Below are 23,847 nucleotides of genomic sequence, written 5' to 3'. Positions count from 1 at the left end.
AAATGCTTTGCATTTATTATCGATGCTTTAAGTCTTCATTAATTAAATTACTAATGTTTCTTAAATTAATCTATTGCAAACAGTTTTTTTTCCATTTGTAAAAAGAATATAATGTAATTAAATAGTTTGTGGTTGACATCAAAACATCTTTGAGGTAGCAAGGTTCTAAAGTTGCGCAATATATGGAAGGTGTGCAGACATTTTTACTTTCTCTGGTTTGTTATTGTAACCTGTAACTAATGTTTAGTGACAGAACAATTTACGCACCAGAGCCTTACGGGGATGTAGTTCCTGTAAATATTCATACAGTATTTTCTACTGCTGAAAATACCAGGGAGAGAGATAGATTCAGCTCATGTTGTCAAGACACTGCAGGGATTTTGTTTAAGGGCTGCTGTATAGGATACAAATATAATCATTTGCATCTGTATGCCATGGTTACTAATGACTTCACCTTAGTTTACCTTACCTGAAATCATAGTGTAAAAAAGATACAGTACAAATTCTAAGGGAAACATGTCATACCAATAATATAATACAGTAATACCATTTTTTTTAGTCTAAGTTGATTGAAAAAATATTGCACAAGGGATGGTTCCTCTCCCCAAAAAGGAAACTTGGTCTCAGCCTGACAAGTATGTGCTTCAGCCAGATTACACTTACCTCATTTCAGTTTGAGGCTAGTGACAGGCGAACACATTCAGCACTTGTGTATTTCAGCTGGATGTTGCCAGAGGATAGAAAGGCTATATTAATGCAGCCGGCAGCATTCGTACGTCATATTGGCTCTTGTGTAAATGGATCTTAGTGCTTTCTCCAACGTGCATGGGCACTGAATGCACTTGTGTGTTACTAAGAGCAGCGCTTTTCAAAGCTTCCATGCTTTCAGCAGCTCCATTTACAGTAAAGGGGCAATGATATTAAGTACAAAACCAGGTTTGTTTTGTATTTAAAATTATTGCCCCTTTAACTCCAGCAGCCAAAACCGCTGAAGACATGGCGGCTTTGAAAAGCACTGCATTGTAAACTTACCCCTTAGAGTAGTCCATCTGCTGACATGTATAGGGTTCTAATACTTAACAAATGTCCTGAGTCATTCTGTGTATAATGTATTAGTGGTTTATACAACTTATGGTGCATACACACGGTCAGATCTGTCAGATGAACGATTGAACGATTTTACCAAGATTTAAACGATTTCAGACAGTATTAATATGAATGAAATCGCCCAAATCTGACTGCAAGCACATCAGATGTCCGATATTGTTATGTGACATGCGGGAACGCATGTCTGACATCCGTTCATCGTTGCAGGCTCACATGTCAGATTTTCTTTCAGGTATGAAAGATTTAATTAATTTTTAAATAGTTATCGTTCAGATCTGAAACAAAATCTGACCGTGTGCATGCACCATTACATATCATGGTATGTTGAACTATATTATTTACTGTATAACTAATAAAGAATGATTACATTTAACAGTACAAAAAATTATCACGTCTCTACATTTCAATTAGAACCAAATTAATATTCTGTGAAATATAATAAAACGCTGTGAATAACACAAAAGTGAACTTGTATTTGCTGTACTACAATAACTTCTATTCAGCAGCTTTATAGTTACCTCCGACTGCATTACAGCGGGATGTGATTTCCCATAGGACAAGTGCCATAGAATACACATCTGTTTGCTTAAATGACTCCATGTTCTCCAAATTAATTCTGGATTCTAGGACCTCAGGGGCCATATATCTGGCAGTTCCAACCTGGATATAAAAAACACATGAATAAAAGTCCAGATCATAAGCTATGAATAATGAGAAGTCTCAGTGTATACAATATTTCTACCAAACAATAATTGCCCTAAAGAAGAATCAAATCTATAGCGTATTGTCTTCCTGTAGAACTCACACCATAGTGTGATACAGCCTGCCAGGTTCACAAGCTTTCAGAAGTCTGAAGGATAGAAAACACAATACCCAGCAGCAATGTGTATCATGTTATAGGGGAAATGCCTGAGGGGTGGAGGAGAGATGAAGGACCTACAGATCACCCAAACACATTAGAAAGATTTGCATAGAGTGACTAATATAATTTTTTTTTAGTGTAAAGAGAAATAAAGAGAACCGTTTTTTAAATTGTGTTATTTAAAAATAACATTTGGTTGGAGTCCTTCACTCTGCATTTATTGTACTTTGAATACCCCTTTCGCATCAGTGATTCACTGGAGAGAAATGCAGAGCACAGTTGTCCATAAAATATCAGGCTCCACACTCCAGCAGCGCACTGCTTCTAAAGAACATGTAGGATGCAAAGTCTGTTGCTTTGCTGAAGAGACCTCAAGTCATCTGGTCAACATCCTGCACTACTTCTCCGCTTCCTGTGATTAGGGATATTAAAAGAGGACTGATAATTATTGAGGATCTCCCTGGAGTAGAAATAGACGGTCTCTCTCAACATGCAGGTACCTTCTGTGATGGAGATGTACAAAAAGAATCTTACATTCATAGGCGTAACTATCATACTGTAGGTGCAAGAGGTGCAGCTGCTATGAGGCCCAGAGCTGAGGGGGAGCCATCTTGCTTACATAATTGTATACCTTTTTCACTATAGGGTGGTACATAGGGGCCCTTCCAAACTTTTGGTATGGAGAATTCAAATACCTAGTTACATCACTGTTTACAGTACATTGAGGATTTCTCCCTTTCAGTGATGAAGAACTGATGTTGTGGTGGTATTAAAGTCACTGTGTACCAAGCTGCTAAATACTTGTAGCTTTCTAGTTGGAACTTATGGACAGCATCTGAGTTCCGGCACTTTGTATGACAGTTTGCAATATAGCAGGATAAGATGGCGGAAAAAGTATATTTAGTTCATGTTGGAAAAGTATACAATTCATGGAGGAAAATGTGTAGGCTGATGTGCGATTCCTGCCACCTCTAAGAATATGTAAAAATAATGAATTTATATAATGTAAAGATTCACATGTGCACAACTTGCACCCAATTCAGTTGGAGATTCAGATAGGGGCATTAATACGCACATGCAGTTTAGTGCAGTCACACGTTAAGCCTGGCCATTTGAGATGTACAGTATTCTCTTTTGAGTAATACAGATCTTGAAGTATGTTAGCCAGTGGCGTAACTATAAATTTTGCTCTCCCATGCCAAAAAAGTTTCAGGTGCCCAAACATCAAACACACCCAAAGACTACGTTTAAGGTGTGTGGTTACATGATACAGCAACGTGCCTTACACATTATGACACACTAAGTAATGCCACTTATAACACAGTGTGCCACACCGGAATGCCCCTTACAACACATTATGCCACACTGGAGTGCCCCTTACAACACATTATGCCACGCAGCAATGCCCCTTACACATCCCACACAATAATGCCACATATAACACATAATGACATACAGTAAAGCGCTTATAACATATTTATGCCATGCTGTAATGCCCCTATTTCACATTATGCCACACTGTAATGCCACATACAACACATTATGCCACACAGTAATGCCCCTAATAGCACATTGTGCACACAGTAATGCCAAATACACATTATGCCAAACAGTAATGCCCATTACATCCCACCCTGACAGATCTACTTCACCAACCCTCCTTTCTGCTCCTGCCAGTCCATCACCTCAGCTCAAGACAGGTTGCACAGTTTTTATGTCTGTGTAGAACCAGATTATTGGGAACATAGTTTATAACCTGTAAACTGTGTATCAAATTAGTGCCCCTTATACAGTGCCCCCTGTAGTTGTGCCCCAAAATGCAATGCCCCTATACTAGTGCCCCTTATGCAATGCCCCCTGTAGTAGTGCCCCTTATGCAATGCCCCCTGTAGTAGTGCCCATTATGTAGGGCCCCCTGTAGTAGTGCCCATTATGCAGGGCCCCCTGTAGTAGTGCCCATTATGCAGGGCCCCCTGTAGTAGTGCCCATTAAATTAATGCCCCCTGTAGTAGTGCCCATTATGCAGGGCCCCCTGTAGTGCCCCTTCTAGTAGTTAGCCGCCTGTAGTTAGCCCCCAGTAGTTGCTCCCCCCCTCCGTGCGCACACAAACAAACACACACACACAAAAGAAAAAAACACAAACAATTACCTTTATCCCCGTTCCAGTGCTGCTGCCGTCCATACCCCAGCGTCCGCTCCTCGGCACTATGGGAGTGACGTCATTACGTCACTCCCATAGTGCCCTGCGGGACCCGGAAGACGGAGGGAGCTCCGTCCTCCGGCTGCCGCCAAGGGGTTTGAATAGGAGCCGGGCGCCCGCTGGTAACACACTCAGCGGGTGCCCGGCAGATGGAGGGTGCAGGGGGTGCGACCGCACCCCCTGCACCCTCCGTAGTTACTACTACTGCCCCCGTCGCCCCCAAGCTACCCAGCGCCTCCAAGCCACCGCGGGGGCAGGAGTTAAGCCACTGATGTTAGCTAAGAGATGCACATACTGGAGCTGATGATAATTGATACATCTTTGACCTGGATGTACAGATCTGTCCTTATACATTATTGCTGCAGTCACGTCAAACAGCCCCTCTCGGCGCACCAGGTTCTGTACGACTCTGCTAGCGCCACGTGTCTTTTTCTATGATATATGACATGTATATCTGTATGCGACTGTCTGAATTTTTATATGAAGTGCTAAACTGCAGCGGCCGCAATTTATCTTGTTATACCAAATTCTGTTGTGCTTCGTATACAGATTTAGTCGCACACAGATATACAAGTATCGCATATCAAATTATTCCGTACAGTCTCCTGGTTCATCTTAGTCGCATCGCATTGCGACTAATACACATATTCGATGAAAAAGATGCAAAAAAAGATGCTTCAGCACAAGCAGAGTCGCATGGGACCTTGCAGCTCACTCACGCCAGGTGTTTCGCGCTGCATGACATAGATGTTTGCAGACACATCTATATCTATACACTAGATTTAAGGTCGCACACATCTTAAGATGTAAGTAACTAATAATATAAAGATGTGGAAATGGACGGACACAGATTCATCGTTGCTCATATGTAAACTGTCTGTGTGCTGGATTAGTGAGGCTTTTTTAGTTAAATGCTATGTAAAATTTACAGTGGCATGTATTGTTGAAAGCAATCATTTTTGCCATCTTATTTTACCTTTTTACCTTAACATTCATTATTTTAATAATATATTCATACAACCTATGAATCGCCAGGCCATTTTCCAACCTACCTGCCCACTGTTCGCAAGATCATCCACTGAAAGAGTTGGGTCAAGCCAAAGAGATAACCCAAAGTCACACAAACAACAGGCGAGATCATTTTTAACAAGTATATTTGAACTTTTCAAGTCTCGATGAACAATTGGTGTCTTTGGTCTTCCGCATGGTGTGTGGTCACTGTGCAAGTGGGCGACACCACGAGACAAGGAGCCACCAAGCTGTAAGAGATCTTCCCAACTAATGATGTGCCTTTTTAAGTAATCCTGCAAATTGCCTTTAGAGTGGAAAGCAGTGATTAGCCAGTATTGTTTACCAACATCAGTCTTCCTCTCCTCGGCAGTCAAGAACTGCAAAACATTCTCATGTTTTAGATTTATATCAGAAAATATCTCTTTCTCCATTTTCCAGGATGCATATTCCTCATAAGGGAAAATCTTTACAGCTACGGTTTCAAACTGATCTGAAGTATTCTGTTTGAGCTTGGCCTTGTACACTTCAGCAAATCGACCCTTCCCAACCAGGGTATCTAGTTCAATGGGTAGAAGCTCTGTGTTGTGATTTAAGTTGTTGGCACAAGTTGAGCTTATGTCTGAGCGGTCATCATCTATCATAATGGCACAGGCATCACTGCATTCCATATTTGGGTGTCTCATGCATTTTGGATTATTTTCCCACTTCTTGCTAGCCTTTTTTTTCCCGTGGACACGGTAACAATAAAAAATAAAAATGACGACAATTGCAATTACAACTGGAGGAAGAAGACTTGACAGTGCAACAAAGGTTGTGTCTGGCCATCCAGAACTTTGTTCTAGAAAAAAAAAAAAAAAATGTAGATTTATTTTTTAAGATACAACAGACACAGCAAGCAATACTTCTTAACAATATAAAATGAAAATATTAATTTGTGTTTAGGTAACCATGGTAATAATGTAGCATGTATAACTTATGCATGCTTGCCTACTGTCCCAAAGCACCTGTATCCCCCCGCTTCCCCATGCACACACCCTGCAGTGGGGGGTGTTTAGTGTTGGGACAATGATGCGATTTGTGCTGAATCACTTCATTGTGGCCCCGCCCCCTGCTTCACAATGACGGTAATCTCGGCATTGTGAAGAAGGGATGGGGCCAAAACAACACGATTGCGCAGTCATGCCCCTGGCGGGGGCTGAATGTCAGCAAGTATGAACTTATGATACATGTATAATGGACATCCGAGTCCTTCCCCACAACTAGCAGAACTTTGGATGTCCCATTCCCCTTCACCATCTGGGCTTTTTCCCCAACATTGACAACTAGAATAGTTTAAACTGAAAATGCACTTTCAAACATATGAGTTTATTAAGAAATGATGTTTGGAGAACCCATTTTCCTGGAAGACTGTGGGAAGAAGCTAACAAGCAAGCGGCCCTGCAGTTTTGATATTTGGGGTTGTTAACGAAGGATCATATTGTTGGTGGGAATATTCCATAAAACAGTAATGTATAATTAGATTTTAATTGAACTAGTTTTCACCTGTTCATAGGAACAAAATATAGATATAGTTTACCTGAGCAGACCCGAAAAGATATAAGCCATAATAAGAGTGTCATCAAGTGCAAACAGCGGGTTAACATATACTGTAGGTCTGGAAACTTTTCCCAGATTGTGTGTGTTAATGCCCGATAACAGACAATTTACCAGGAAAAAAAAAGGCTGTAATTGGATAGCCCCTGGAGTTCAAGCCCAAGGCTACTGCATTTTTTCACCCCCGATAAATTATAGGGGCTAATTAAACTCCCCCCAAAATATAATTTAGGAATGACACATTACACTTTTGTTTTTTCATTGGAGTTAAACTGCTGATTACATTAAATTTTACATAGAGTGATAAAATAATTTTATCATTACTTTTCCTGATAATTATATGAAAATGTGAAAGGAGAAGGTACAGATTTAGATTTTGCCTTTTTAAGTCACCTATTTTATAGGAAGCGTTACACTCCTCTTCAGTACAGGAGCACATATACATTATCCCACCAGCCATCTTCTTTTCTTGCATTGTACAACTTAAAGAGGTATAGTCTTCCAGCATGTAACCATATAGCGGTATTTTGGGATCATGGCACAATGTCTCATCACCCATATAGGTGTCGTTATATCTCCTTGGAAAGGAAAAAAAATTAAATTAGAACAAAAAGTGCATGTAATAGTAATGACAAATAAATGCATACGGGATGTAATACAAACCACTGTGTTAGAAAAATGTACATAAATATCTGTTCAATATTATGAACAGTCAAATGGATATAAACATGTTAGAGGACTAGCCTGCTAAGAAGTCCTAAATAACTAAGTGTGCAGATCTTTTCCTGAACAGATTCCCCATATTTCCACAAGAACCATTTCTCTTAGGTTACATTCAGTTTAAGGACCTCACATATGTTCTACAAGCTCCTGAGATGCAATCTGGAAACTGTATTGTCATTGCTTATAGAACAGGAAACATGTTCCCCCATAATAAATACACATTGCCCCTACAGTTATCACTAAGTAAGAAGAACTAATTATAATCACAAAGTAAGAAGAACTAATTATACCGATGTCTAGAGTCATATACAAATTGAGAGACTGTTCATTAAAATGTCGTTTCAGCAAGGCAAATAATGCAAACTAGATAAATTATAATTGAGGGCATGCTTGATTCAGAAAGATGGGTCTAGCCGTTTACACTTTCCAATAATTGTTTAATCTTTCCTGAAGTCACATATATTACAAAACAAATGACATCAATTAAAACATTTCAGAATATTAAAATAGTAAGTGTGGAATTTATGGAAAATGAACCAAGGTTACAAATTTATTATCATAAGTAGGGAAGAAAACCTGCCCTTACCATATTGTCACACATACTTCATCTTGGAATTCACAAATTGCATTTCTTTCACATTTGCTCTCACATTGGCTTGTAAGTAGATTACATGTTGATGTCTCATTATCACAAAACCTGCATACGTTTTTAATTTTGAAACTCCCATTTGACCTTCGTTGCAAAGTACTTCTATCACCTACAAAATAAAGAATAAATCTATGTCAGGACAGCAAAGTTTAGCAAGAACAACAATAAATTCTACTAAGTGCAAAAAAAGTTAACTATTGTTCCCAATTTTGCGCTACAGATGTGTCCTCATACTTTGTTACGCAAGTCGTGGCAAACAAGCGTCTTAGTCGCAGCACAAAACACTTGTGGGTTGGAGCTAAGATGTGAGAGGGTCTGTGTACTGCTTTTAAGGTTCCCAAGTAGAAACTGTCTGCTGATTGGCTGAGAGCAGTCTATTAGCTAATTAGTGAACCACATGGGAGTTGTCATATCTGGGGTAGCGCTGTACATAGTGTACAGCTGTCTGGTATGAATTGGGTGACATGTTTTTCTGTTTTCCAAGACCATGGACTACTACATCACAGCCAAGAACTATGTGAGTATGGTGTGAGTGCGTGTAATAAAAGGTTTAAAACAAAATCGGCGTGTGTTCTGTTTTTGTAATATTTTCTTTACAGTGGAATTATAGGTGCCAGCGGGCACTTACTGTTCAGACCTGCATGTACTTGTGGTTCTTCAAGTACCTTGTATGCCGGAGCAGGCTTGCTGGGACCTATAGTTGCACTGTAAAGAACAATATTTAATTATATTTTTTTTTTTACACAATTACCCTAGCATCCACCACCTCCATGGTTGCAGGGGAGAGCAGAGACTCTTCGAGCAGAGGAGGTGACAGGAAGAAAAAGGGTCTTCGCTGTCAACCACTTCAAATCTACAGAGTCTAAAGGTTCAAATTGGGGAGCTTTTAGCCACTTAAGAACCAAAGGCAAATCCCACGGTGCAACCGGTGGAACAAAAAGAGGTTGAACTAGCAGAACTCCTTGGAAAAAAATTCTAACATCTGGTAATGAAGCAATCTTCTTCTGGAACCAGACTGACAGTACAGAAACCCGTACTCTAAAAGTGACCAGGCGAAGACCACTGTCTTACCCTGCCTAAAGAAAAGACAGTGCCCTGGAAATCCGGAACACCATATGGGGGTTATCCACTTAGCGATTTAAACAAGCGATTGCACGATAACGATGTCGTTAACGTGCAATCGCTTGCAAATCGCGCATGCATCGGGCATGTTGTGGACGGAAGCGACCCGCGATGCGTGTGCCCGCGGGTCGCTTCTGACATCCGACATCGCCCGTACATGCAGGTCAACCTGACGATCTCGTCAGGTTCTGCATGTGCGGGGATGAGGGATGTGCCAGGACTGAACGAGTGAACGTTCAGTCTAGGCACATCACTAGCTATACAAAATACAGCACGATTGCAATTTCGCAATCGTGCTCTCGTTTGTATATCGCTAAGTGGATACCCCCCATTAGGATCATACTTCCTATGGAAACACCATTGACCAAAAGAATGGCAAACTCTGCAATAGATGCGGGCAGAGGCAGGCTTCCGTGCCCTAAGTATCGTTTGAATCACAGAATTAGCTGAGCTAGTCTAGCCTCCATTAGAGATGTGTGTTGACTCTCGTGTTATGGTTTTGGAAAAACCAACCTCAAGTGTTATGGTTGTAGCAAATCCACCCTCAACTGTTTTGGTTTGGAATTAGTTTTTGGATTGCTTTAAAATTTAGAAAAACAGCTAAAATCATGTAATTTGGACCGGTTTACATTCAATCCAAAACCCAAGATTCGTTTTTTAAATCCGAATTCCGAACTTACAGCAGACCCGAGCAAGGGCTTGGTTCTTTTTGGAACCCCAAAGGTGATCTGAGCCGGGACTCGATTTGAGTTGAAACCACAAAGTTTGGGTGTGTTCGGTTTTCAGTTACATCTATATCCTCAATACAGACATTTGAATTGTATTATTATAATAACATTGTTTCAATCGAGAATATCAATAGCACACAGCGAGTACTAGTCAGTGTATGTTTCCCTGTGTGTTACAGCTTTGTCACTATCTGTGTGTTACTGCCTATCAGAAAGCCGCAGAGTATTCCTAACTGTACTGCTCTCATCTCATTTGCATTTATATACACATGCTGTACTATAACAAATAGCCCTCCGATTGCTTTCATCTTCTGAGTAGGAGGTCTACTGGTTTTACCTTTTGTTTGCATTCATTTCATGTTATTTATAAAACGTTGTTTAAAATAAATTATTTATGGATGCTATTCCTTAACTATGGAGAAAGAACAAATCTACTTATTTTCAACATAGAAGCAATATCGTGTTGTCCAATTTTATATTAATTCTCCGACAGCTCATCTTTCTATTGACGTAATAGGCCAAACAATTTATTAAAGAATTGCATACAAATAAAGACACCAATAAACAATGTTACATGAACATTGGTACATTATAAAATGAACTCATTTTATAATGTACCATCAGAATATATTGTAGCAAATAATTGCAAAGCCATAGGCACCTGAGATATCTCACTGGATATATCAGTCATGTGCATCTAAGTACGTAGGAGACAGTTATCAGAATTGTATCTGCAGCTTAATGTCCATCGGTTGTCTCAAAGTATCAGTGCTTAGTATCCAGAAAGGGTATACATTCAGGAAGCTGGTGGACGCAATGACGACCGCCGGCTTCCAGACTACTTAATCTCGGCGAGGGTTAAATGACAGGCGTCTAAATCTAGAAACCTGTCATTTTACCGACGCCAGGAGACCGGCGCTCGGCATCCCGATCGAAGGGATGCCGGGCGCCGACAGCTGCGGTGGGGGAGGGGTTGTGAGAGTTAGGTTTAGGGCTCCTGGGGGGGGACTTAGGGTTAGACACCCCCCGGGAGGTTAGGGTCAAGCTAGAGGAAGGGGGGCTTAGGGTGAGGCACCCCCGGGGGGAGGTTAGGGTTAGGCCCCCCAGGGGAGTTAGGTTTAGGTACTTAGAGAGGGGATTAGGGTTAGGTACGGGGGGGGAGTTAGGGATAGGCACCCTAAAGGAGGGTTGAGGGTTAGGGGGTAAAATTAGGTTAGTTTATACTTACCTATAGGACGATCAGGATTTCCTCCTCTGTCGGGCTGCAGCTGCCGTGATCATGCGGCCGGCGGTAAATCATACTGAATGCCCGGAAAGTATCTTAAAAAATTCCATATGAAGATATAATAGCTGATGTGCAGGCAGATATAAAATATGGCACACGGATCAAGCTCACCACTGTATTCAATAACAAGTGAAAGTAATGGCACTTTTCTTGATAGGAAGGAAAGAAAAAGCTCTACAAAAACATTGTTTTCTCTTGTAAATTATTGATTCAGTGTAATGTTCATTTGACTGTAAATATCATGGCTGGGGAGGCGATGTGTCTGGTGAAACTCTGTCCATTTCTTGCTCATTAAATACCATAACACCACACTTCTTTTTCCTTTTCAGCTAATAAATTGTGCGTCGTGCTCAAAGGATCTGTGCCCCTAACATAATAATATTTATGCTGTTGTTCTTAGTGTGCTGTGTTCACCTCAAATTAATCATAACTGACAAACACAACTGCTCTAAGTGGAAAGGGGATAACCATATGCAATATTACCTTCTCCTGGGTTATCTTCGGGTTTGGTAGATTTATGAGTGGTTATTGCTGTTTGAAGGACATCTCCTACACAAAAGAAAATACATTGGGTAATTTTTTATTGCACTAAATGCATAAAATTACTGTATGTTCTCTACAGCAGTACTCCATCTAGGTTCTCTTTTTCAATTAAAATCCTTTTTACATCTAACTAGAACAGGCCTAGCCAACCTATGGCTCTCCAGCTGCTGTGAAACTACAACTCCCAGCATGCTCTGCTAGAGTCTTGCTATTAGGGAATGCTAAAACAGTGGCAGGGCATGCTGGGACTTGTAGCTTCACAACAGCTGGAGAGCCACAAGTTGTCCAGGCCCAAACTAGTAGAACTGCAGGGATCCTGATATACCCCGTGTCACCCCTCGCTTGGTATGTTCTCCATGTATCATATTATGGATAACTTTGAAAGTCATTTTACAAGCAGCAGAACACTGGCTTCATTCTGCTCTTACGGTCCTTGCATACACCCTCTTCTGCAGCAGTTAAAAGCAAAAAGGTTTTGTTGGTGCTATAGTACGAAAACGGAGGCTTGCTAGAAAACTCTACTATAAGAAAGCAGCAGGTAACGAAAAATGGAACAAGTCGGGAAGTGGTTTTAAGAATTTTAAATTACAATTTTACTTTGTCTGGAATGTACAGTGCCATCCGTGCATGCAATCGCTGTAATGGCAGCACAAAAGCTGACAGTAAGCATGGCTCTACACACAGTAGGGTCATGGCAGAAAAATAAGACATATTTGCACAAATCTAAATGTATAGGGGATCTGCATATTTTGCTAGTTTGTTGTTTTGTTCTTTTAATTTTTCATCAAAATTATAAAATCAAAGCGGAGTTGTTTATGATTATTTTATGTGGCACACAACAGCTTCGTTAATACAAGTTTATGTAAATGGCAGAGCTGAAGTGTGTAGTATCCAATGGCAAATGAAAAAAAAAATAAGTCTGTCTATCAGATACCAACTCTTGGATGTAGATTGAACTATTAAAAAAATTTAAAACAGCTTTAAGGTTGGGGATGTGCAGGCTCGGATAGGTTCGATTTTTCCCGCCAAAAAATGGGTCTCAGAAAGAGGCAAAACGTCATCATTCCTGGATAAAAGTCCATGGAAGATCATGTTGGTCCATGAAAGAGGACGTTTTGCCCCTTTCTGAGACCCGTTTTTTTGTGGGAAAAATCCAAACTTGGCGGGAAAATTCGAACCTATCCGAGCCTGCACATCCCTAGTTTTTAAGGATATCATTAATTATAATAAAACCGACAGACCATGAAAAAGTGAAATCAAAGGTGTTTAAACATTGTTAAACTTCAACATTTATCAAAAGGTACACAAGCAAAAGGGTTAAGTTTAGATTAAGGTATACTACCCACCAAATAAAAGAAGAATTGTATCTTTGGCTGATAAAGCTAGAACAAATGTTATTACAGAAACCGCTGCATCTGTAATTGCAGCGATGCACAAGTATGGCACAGACACAGAACATATTTTGAATGTGCCAAGTTTACTGGATCGACCACCTAAAAACATCAAAAGCACCAATGCTGCAGGAGAGATCCATCTTGCAAGTATACTCTTGCTAACTAACTACCTTATTTCGATACCAAAATGATCTGTGGATTCCATATGCAACATTTATATGGGATTGTTTGCTCAATAAATCTCTGGTGCAACAATTGCTACCCAAACCCATCCAGTTTAGTGGAAATTTAGACATACAGGTCCTAATTTTACACTGCGCAACAGATATTTTACACTTTGTAATTTACCTCTACAGTGATTCTTTTTGATTATACATGGGTGAAATAACATGGGACATTTTGAGTTTCTACTAGTTTCAGGTGCTTCTGAATCAGTAAACAGAGGTTGCGCTGAGAATTGAGAACAAAGTATTGGAACAAAACTACAAAATTGTCCTATGAACAAACAATGAACAATTATTAATTTCAAAATACTGTATGTATAGATGCTCCGCAACTCAAACATAGAATACCTATAGAAAACATGCTTCTTATTAGACACCAAAATACTGTACCCCAGGAGTCACCAAGGAAGCTTCCACAGCTCTCAAACTGGTCTCTGGTTTAGAATGACTGAGACCTGGACCCAATGGCTACTGCAAGGAATTAAGGATGTGTGTCCTTTTTGTTGGAAAATGTGCCTGGTAACTTATCACCAAAGAGGCTTGTTGTACACCTGTGGGTTAATTTGCCAACAGCTCGTTTCCCTATTGACCTACTATGTTATGAATTCCCTTTCAGGTCCAGAACACACTAATACTGGACATGGGGTTTAACAGTGTAGTCTCCAAATGCTGGTTTAGCAGGAACCAAGATTGACAAAGTTCATGGACAGAGATAGGTTTTGTGCTCATTCAACTTTTTCAGATTGGCAAACTGTTTCTTGAAGTGTTCTGAGAATAATATGCATCAGCAAACAGCTCTACAAAATTAAGACATACCTGATGGTTTACGCATTTGCAGAATGGATCCAGCGTCATCACACGCAGGCTGTGATTGACAGGCTGTGGCCGTTTGAGGGTGTAGAGGGGACAGCGTTGGGCAGCTATCCCAAGGATGTGGGCATGTCATCTCTGTTTTCTGGGAGTGCCAAGGCCAGAGTCTGCATCTACCAACGCAGACGTATTGGCCTCAGCAGATCAGATAAGGTGGCCTGAGCAGTCTCAGATTACCAATGCTTCACACATCGGATCCAATGCTACATTTTCGGTTGCAGCACTTGGATCTGCGATGCCGACAGGAGACATCTATTGTCCTCAGACACCTCCTGCAGCAATAGCATGCATCCAACAGCACACAGGAGACATCTATTGTAATCAGATACCTCCTGCAGCAATAGCATGCATCCAATGGCACACAGGAGACTCTATTGTAATCAGATACCTCCTGCAGCAATAGCATGCATCCAACAGCACACAGGAGACATCTATTGTAATCAGACACCTCCTGCAGCAACAGCATGCATTCAACAGTACACAGGAGACATCTATTGTAATCAGATACCTCCTGCAGCAATAGCATGCATCCAATGGCACACAGGAGACTCTATTGTAATCAGATACCTCCTGCAGCAATAGCATGCATCCAACAGCACACAGGAGACATCTATTGTAATCAGATACCACCTGCAGCAATAGCATGAGTTTTAGAACCACTGGTCTAAAGTAATGATTCAGTGTAATGTCTAAGATTGTAAGCAGGGCCCTCTTACCTCTTTGTCTGTCAGTCATCACCCAGTCTTGTTTTATTACAGCTTTGTTCTGAATTGTAAAGAGCAACACAAAATGCTGGCGCAATATAACTGATAATAGTATAATTTAATGGTAACAATCATTGATGGAAAGAAGGTGATGTGTCATGTAAAGCACATATAAAAATATTCTGCAATTTGTAAATACTTGTTTTCATGTTTATAAATACAGTACCACAACAATGCACTCTCTTTTCATCTAATAAATTGTGAGCCATGCTAAACAGCTGCATGCCCCTTTCCCGATCTACCACACTAATAATTATGCTATTTTTAGTATACTATGTTCACCTCAAATGCATCATAACCGACAAACACAATTGCTCTAAGTTGAAAAAGAATAATCGTGTGCAACATTACCTGCTGGTGGGTTGCCTTCATCTAGGGTAAATTTATGAGTGGTTATTCCTGTTTGAAGGACATCTCCTATAAGAAAGAAAAGACATTTGTGGCATGGAATTGAGTGATGTTTTTACTGAGCTGAATGCATACAATTACTGTGTCTTCTCTACAGCAGACCTCTATGTGGGTTCTCTTTTTCAATTTAAATTATTTTTAAATGTAACTACAGTAGTAGAACAGCAGAAGTCCTGGGAGTTACATGCACCTAGGCACCCACTGCTTGCATTATTCCCCATGTATCATGGAAGAAATTATATTGATTTGTCAAGCAAGATGATCCTGGCTTAATCTTGCTCACTTCCAAAATAAAATTATTGATTTAGTAAAAGTTATTTATCTACTATGGGCCTGATTCAGCAGTGCACGCTAATGCACTGCTGAATGCAGATTCCCCATGTTTGGGAATCTGCGCAGGCGCCAGACCCGTTCTACGCATGTGCAGAATGGGTCTGCGAGTCTGCTTGCAAACTGGCAGCAGACTGTCAGTGATTGACAGTCTGCTGCTATTTGAAGGCAGGGAGGGGGCGGTGTTCCCCGAAACGGAGGCGTGTTGCCGCCGTTGGGCGGGAGGGAAGAGGTTCGGATCTCCGTCGGGTGAAAGATTTCCTGGCCTCTTCCTCTAAACTGCGGCGGCCGGCTGCGGGACCCTATGAGTCACCGCAGCTGGCCGATGGTACGCAGATTAACAGATGCTGCGTTGAACAGCGTGATGCCTCCTGTGCATTACCATATCTGCAAGGATCACAATTGCAAAGCTGCCTGAGTGCAGCTTTGCAATTACGATCCTTACAGAATCAGGCCCTATATACGGAGCTCACATACTTATGCAGAGCTTTATAGAAAATATTTTAGTCATTTGCATCAGTCCCTGCTGCAGTGGAGCTTACAATCTATATTCCCTAACACATGGACACATACATGTTTGGCAGCAGCCAGGTGAACTACCAATGTGTGTTTGGAATGTTGGAGGAAAACCGGAGTACATGGACTATTAAGAAATATATTATTCTCTACTACTTAGCAGTTCTTGCATTAATGATAAACACCGGAGATAAAACAATATTAGTAGCAATGTCCATATAGTACCATAGTAGTAGAAAATTAATATGCTCTCAGGGCCTGATGCGTAGTTGAACATAAGCCTGTTGTTGGAGTATATCCTGCATGTTTTTGCCTTGCATATACTTCATAACCAAGCATATGCAAGTATGAGTGTTAGGGGTAATATTTATTAAGAATCGTGTCTGGTCTGAGATTGCCCGAGTTTAAACACTCACAGTATCTCAGGTACACGGGTGACTTGTCAGCTGAAACACTCAAAATTTACCAAGAATCGTGTTTTGCTGAATTTTATTTTTCAATGTATGTATGTGAACGTGTTTCCTACCCGTGTTGACTGTGTTCCCCATAACCAAGCACCCCTGAACATGCAGCTTGCACACATCAGTGAGGTATGTATAGGCTGCATGTGTGTATCGTGTTAAAAAAAAAAAAGTGAAATACGATGGGTCACCCCTCAAAAGCATAACCAGTCCTGAGCACGGGCTCAGGACTAGTTAAAAAAATGCAGGGGAGGCATAGATAGGATCAGCAGTTAGAGGGTCTGATGTTGGGCATGTGGAGAGGTCTGATAGGTATATGAGCAACTGTGAGGGTCATGTAAGGGGCACTTGGGAAGTTCTGATGGAACAAAGTATTTTTTATAGTGATGTTCTTTGCAAATGTTTTCATATTCTTTTCAGGATTATTTGACTATGGGGTCTATGTACTAAGCCTTGGAGAGAGATAAAGTGGATGGCGATAAAGCTGGGAAAAGCTGTGTCTTTGCCACAGGGGAAAGAAAGCTTAGCTTCGTCCCTGGTTAAGTGTAACCAGGTAGCTGGTGTCACCAGAGGGAGCTTCTACATCATCAAAACTGTTGCACAGTCCAGAATAACACTGCCCTTTCTATTTCTCTATTGGAGACTTGATTTCAGTGTCAGGTCCTTATCTAAAAGGAAGCGGATAGGGACAGAAGTGTCAGGATTGACCGGCTACAGGATGCTTCCAGCAGAGAGAAAAAAACAGGTGTCACAAGCTAATGAAAGGAAATGTGCCTATAAAGGAAGGAGGTAAAAGGAAACAAAAAAGAAAGACAAAATATGTGTCCTACTGTATAAAGCAAACAAGTTTACCAAACTACAGTATTCCTAACATTTAGGTGTTTTGTCCTCATACAGTATTTGTCATCTACACATCACTTTCAAAAGACTCAATTGTTATGTAACTAACTTCATAGAATGAATAGTGTTTGATAACATCAGGCCTGCAGTCCTGTACCTTACAGTAACATCCATGTAGCTTACCCATGACCATGTAGAATGTACATGTAAATGAAAATCACTGCTGCATTTTTAAAACTCTCAAGTTTCATGGGAGGATTCGGATCTAGTTTTGCTCACATCTTAATATAAGGACCCTTCATTGATCAGACAGAATACATGTAAATATAGTATACATACCTTCTTTAAATATAAACTCTTTGTTACACTCCTCTTCAGTGCAAGCACACATAAATATAGTTCCTACTGATATCTTCTTTTTTTCCATGTGACATGTTGGATAGTTATCCAGCAGGTGCCCATACAGCAGTGTGTTGGGGTTATGGCATAGTGTTTCCTCAGTTATAGAAGAACCATTGTTTCTCCTAAGACAATAAAGCAAAAAGTAAATATGCTTTGTATATACATTGAGCTCAGTAATAGTACACAACCTCTGAAATTATATTATATCATATATACACATACTGTATATACATACACACACAAACATCTATATCAAATAATGGTTTTACTTTACTTGATTACATCTAAGTTATGCTTAAACATAACAGTATATACCAATACAGGAGATATTGAGTCACATGCAATCCTGGTGTTCACATATCTAAGTGAACAGACGGTATAATAAAAAAAAAAAAAAAAAGAGTGATGGGTGGTGACTGGGAGGTGGCTAGTAGCTAGTAGTGCAAGTAAAAATGGTCTCTTCAGTGGGTGTGTGCTGTGGGAATGTTGTAGATGTGTCACTGCAAGCGGCTGCATTCCCAGGTGCGCAGCACAGGCACAGGCCATGGTCAGACGGAGAAACTGCATCTGCCATTGGGCTAGTGCAATTTCGATGGTGCGACCGATTGTGGCATATAAGGATGCACCAATCAGTATTACAGTATGTAAAAGTGGGAGTCTCAGTCCTTGTACAGTTGACTGAACGGATGTACACAAGGGAAGGCGTTTGTAGCAGCATTTGCATTAAGTCGCAGACGGGTGACTGCATATAGATGCTGCTGTGTACGCGTTTGTCTGCGACACAGAATAAGCCCCAGTGAGAGGTTGCAGAACTGCCTGCTATACCCTGTCCTACAATGCATTTTAATGGAAATGAATTAATGAGTCATTATAGCAGTGATTTATTGAACACTGAATCTCACTGTTTAAAATATATCAGTTATTCTAATTTACAGTGCTGCATTATTTGTATCATATAAGGATTACTCACTCACATCAAACTCTACCCTAGTGGAATTTATTTGTATTTGTGTAGCTGTAGTGAGGAAATTAGACAACGAAAACAAATGTGACACAGGTTACTGATGTAGGGACCAACACACAGATGGAATGAAATTAAATACACACATACTGGGGCCAATTTATTCAGAAACCAAAAAGCCCACCAGCATGTGGGAAAAAACCAGGACACCTACATGAGCAGAACATATAAAATGTATGCAGATATTTGTCTAGATGGGACTGAGCCTTATGCTGTGTACACACTAGACGATTTCTCGGATGATATGCCAGATAGTGTGTATGCACGATGCACGTTTACATCGGGGTTGTTCCATCAGCCGTGCATTCACAGTCGACTGAGCGACCCAGCTGCCGATGCCAGGAAGGTGCATGGTGCAGGTAAACGATATATATCGGACGGCCGTTCACCGGATCGTGCAGTGTGGACCGACCACCTGATAAATCGTGCCAGCAGGCATCACGCTGGCGGGTCGCCTAGTGTGTACCCAGCCTAAGACTTCAGTGTGGCACAGAAACAATGATAATACATGTGCCACTTAGCAGTACTGCAGGGAAACTATTATACTGTTCATTCATAGGTGTGCAGGCATGCAGCATTTATACAAAGCCTCTGAGGACTCTGACTGCTATCTGTTGGAAGCAGAGATGATGGTTGCACTTGGAGGAGTTTTTAGTAATTTTTAGACAGATTGGGTGGTTTCAGTTTGATTAACCCTTTCACACTCATGACATGCATGCCAAGGTGGGTGTTACCACGGGTGTTCTGTTTGCATCAAACTCACTGAAGTTTGGCCCCGATTTACACCAGGGAGTGTCCAAAAACAACGATATTGATGATCATGCAGTATGAACGATTTATTCATCGATATCGACTAAGTTGGCCTGCAAGCATGGACAATGAAAGATATCTTAATCGCCCATGTGGGCACGCGCATCGTTGGTCGATGACTGATAAAAAGTCAATGATATAACGTTGATCGATATCCTTATCGTTCATATCGTCCTGGAAAGTTGTACCGTGTGTACGCACCATTACTCTCCCAAACTTCTTGGAGACACCAGAATCTCCGGTTGTTCTCCTGGCTCCAGGAAGAGTAAGCAAGTCTCTCTCATTCTACTAGCGGCTATATGCTGCTGCCCATTTCCCATGGGATGTGGGCGGCCCAGGCAGTTTGATGACGCAATTCACTCTAAATCACAATATCATCATGGCCCACTCCCCACTTTGTAATGCCAGGAATTGCAATTATGTATAGCAGGAGCAGGGCCACGATGACGGGATCACAGTGCTAGGTTCCAGTACCTTCCATCTGGCTGAGCCACACCCCCAGCACCTCCCACCTGGCTGCGACACACACCCCCAACACCTCCCACCTGGCTGTGACACACACCCCCAGCACCTCCCACCTGGCTGTGACACACACCCCAGCACCTCCCATCTCTGGCTGCACCCCCCCGAAGGGATTTGCCTAAAGGCCAGCATGTACAGTATGATTTACAGATGGCCATAGATCCAAAATTTGCACCTCAACTTACAATAAATATCTGAAAGTAATTGTATCACTACTGATGTGGGGAAAAAAAAAAAACACATTCACAATCCCTGTGCAGCTTCAATAATGTCTATTGGCCATTCATTTAAATGGCGTTTCTACATGTAGTGCTCAAAGCTACTACAATGAATGGGCTATGAAAATAAGGCAAAGAAATCAGTGGGAAAAATACAGACAAATGTTGAAGCGGCTTGTGGTAACCCTTGATGGGCTTGTACATAACGTTTTGCCATAGAATAAACCTATCCAAGTACATTGATATGCTGTAAAAACAATGAAATGGATCAGACCCAGAAAAAAAATGTTGATGCAGCACAACTGCATGCATACAAGCACAAATAGGGGATACATTGTGTATCCCGGCACAGGGGATGCCGGCGCTTAGAATACCGGTGCCGGAATCCCGACACCTGTCAGAATCTCGGCGTCGGCATCCTGAAGGTAAGTAGGCACTAGGGGGGAGTGTTAGGTTTAGTGTGCGGGTAGGGGGAGGTTAGGTTTAGGCACAAGGGGGGGTTAGATTCAGGCAATGGAGACGGAGGGTTAGGGTAGGTAGAGGGAAGGTTAGGATACCTACCAACAGGTGTCAGTATCCTAACCCTGTAGAGATGCTGGCATCAGGATTTTAACGGCCGGGATCCCGAGCGGTGGCATCCCGTACCCATCCCCACAAACAGATATGGATAAAGTGTGGGTTTCAAGTTAAAGAGCAGTTGTATGCTTTGCAGCTGTATTAAAATGCTAGTCAATCAATGGGTTTGGACTTCAAAAGGTTAAATGATCAGAATGATCCATAAATCATAAAAGATAAACTTACATTAGAACATTAAAATATTTTTACATACCATATTGCCACGCAAACTTCTTCTGGATCTTGACAAAACGAAGATTTGAAACAAGTACTGTTGCAGCGACCTTTGTTTCCTGTGCACGTTGTTACCAACACATCACAAAATAAGCATAACCTTCCACTCAGGTCAGCTTCACCTGTTCAAAACATAACAGCTAATTATGTACTGCAATAAATCACTCTGAATATTAGCAAAGAAAACAGGCATGGTCTAGACAATGGTTCTTCTTAACCAGATCCATTTTCACTTAGACAGTCCGGTTTTGGGGTGTCCTCTTCGGACTATTTGAGCTTTATCTGCACCATACCTGGAAAATGGGGCAAAATGGCGGCAGCAGTCATCCGTGGTTGGGGTACTTTGTACTAAGCCTTGGAGAAAGATAAACTGGATGGAAACAAAGTACCAACCAATCAGCTCCTGTCACTTTACAGGCGGTGTTTAAAAATGACTGTTAGGAGCTGATTGGTTGGTACCTTTAACTCTCTCCGAGGCCTAGTACATAGACCCCTAATTCACATCCCTGGTTAAAAACCAGTACTGTGTGGCTCTCAGAGGGGTATGTGGGAAGACCAATGAAGAATCCGCAAACATGGCACAGATGTGAAAATATATTAGGCTTCACACTATTTTGGATTCAGGTTCAGCTTTCATCATTGAAAAAAAGTGTCAGTCCTAATTTTAATCAAGAAATCCATCCCGTTTATGGTTGGTTCTGGTTTTTCTTATAACTAATCATATTTTACAGTAATAAAACAATATTATGAATGCCTACGTTCTTAAGTGTTATATTTTAATAAACTGATTATACTTAAAATACTTAGCCAACATATTGATATTAAAAAAGAAAAATATAAAAATAGTTGATTCCAAAATTTAGGGCACATGCACACGACACCCACTGCTCCCCACTGACAATCCCTGACACTTCCCATCAGATGGCACATAATAAAGCCGGGCTTTACATTGACTCCGGTTTTATATATGTATCTGCAACCCGCCGGAAAGCCGCAGCTTACAGAGGCCACTGCTTCATGAATTCTCCCCAAAGTCCCAGAAGTGGATCCGGCACCAGTGCCCATGGGCTTTCATTCATTTATTTATTGAAGACTCTACAGTTTTATCATATGTGCTCTAGAGTAAAATAAGTTTCCTCCACCTGTCCACTCAGTAAAGAGGCCAAATTGTAGCTCCCTCAATATGTATATGTGGTCCCTGCTATTTACACTGATCTGCCCTATATCTTGATGAGCTTTATCATAAAGCTCATCAAGATATAGGGCAGATCAGTGTAAATAGCAGGGACCACATATACATGGCTAAGAAGTGCAGGGAGGGCAAGTAGGGAGACTGGTGTTGGGAACCCTGATCTGTACATTTGACTATAAAAGTTGAATAGGCAGAGTTGGGCCACTTTAGTACCAGCCTCTTACCTTAATGTTAGTCCTCCTTGTGCTTCTAACTGGGGCCTGATTCAGAGATGGACGGTAATGCAATTGCAACTGCATACGTTCACGCATCACAGTTGCTAAAATATGCTAATGCTAATATGCCAACGCCTTCCAAAGCTTAGCTGAGCATAGGGACAGCCACTGCCGCCTTCTCATATCCGTCCTATGATGTACCACAGCGTAAACATTGGTACTATCAGCGCATGTTGGCCAGTCATGCAGCATGTAAGTCAAGTCTGACCTGCCTCAAACACTTCGGCTCACGTGACACGCAGAGAGCTCTCATACTGCGCAGGAGAACGCAATGGCTAATTTATGCACGCCCACGAAACAGCATTTAAACGGACAGACACGCCTGCGTTCCTCTAACCACCCCTCCGCCCGTTACCACTCCTAAACGCTAAATACCTGTCAGTCACTCACTCTGAGTGGTTCCTTTGTACGAACATAATAGCAATGTGATCGCTGCGCATGCGTAATAGCAAACAATCGCTTGTTCTGTGAAATTAAAGGCATTGCGTCGGTCTCTGAATCAGACCCTGGATGTGTTAGGAGAGCATCTACTTAACATCCACCTCTACATGGTGTTTGGTCCACTTTAATCTGGTGCCCTGACATAAATGAATTAAGAACCCCTGCTGTAAGACAACTAGCTGAGCACAACCTAAAGTTTTCTTATGGCGCATATACTACTCTTGCAGAGCTGGACACATGTTGAGATGCCAAATTTTCACCTGCGTTTTTATGGAAATCGAGTCCAACTCAACATAACTGGTTCAGGCTTGCCTACCTTCCCGATATCCGATTTGGCCGGGAGCCTCCCGATTTTCGGGTGCCACTCCCGACCCCCCGAAAAGGCAGAGAAGCCTCCCATAATCCCCCAGCCCTCCCAACCTCCCCCCAGAATAAACTTAAAACCCCCGCAGCAGGGGACCGGTGATGCGATTCACGCTGAATCGCG

General features: G+C 41.4%; 1 protein-coding gene across 1 annotated transcript in view; it reads right to left on the bottom strand.

The window, feature by feature from the left end:
* Positions 1 to 23,847, bottom strand: part of TGFBR2 (transforming growth factor beta receptor 2) — a 74,500-nt gene that overhangs the window by 9,601 nt on the left and 41,052 nt on the right. The window contains exons 2-9 of the mRNA XM_088462764.1: positions 21,433 to 21,574; positions 17,970 to 18,154; positions 15,427 to 15,492; positions 11,764 to 11,829; positions 8,083 to 8,254; positions 7,167 to 7,351; positions 5,222 to 6,018; positions 1,626 to 1,767 (exon numbers count right to left, since the gene is read on the bottom strand). Of these exons, the coding sequence (XP_088318890.1) occupies positions 1,626 to 1,767; positions 5,222 to 6,018; positions 7,167 to 7,351; positions 8,083 to 8,254; positions 11,764 to 11,829; positions 15,427 to 15,492; positions 17,970 to 18,154; positions 21,433 to 21,574 (1,755 nt within the window). The remainder of the gene's footprint in view (positions 1 to 1,625; positions 1,768 to 5,221; positions 6,019 to 7,166; positions 7,352 to 8,082; positions 8,255 to 11,763; positions 11,830 to 15,426; positions 15,493 to 17,969; positions 18,155 to 21,432; positions 21,575 to 23,847) is intronic.

Source organism: Taudactylus pleione, unplaced genomic scaffold (genome assembly GCF_031769625.1).
Source record: "Taudactylus pleione unplaced genomic scaffold, aTauple2 ptg000053l, whole genome shotgun sequence".
Classification (NCBI taxonomy): Eukaryota; Metazoa; Chordata; class Amphibia; order Anura; family Myobatrachidae; genus Taudactylus; species Taudactylus pleione.
This window is presented reverse-complemented; position numbering and strand designations above follow the sequence as displayed.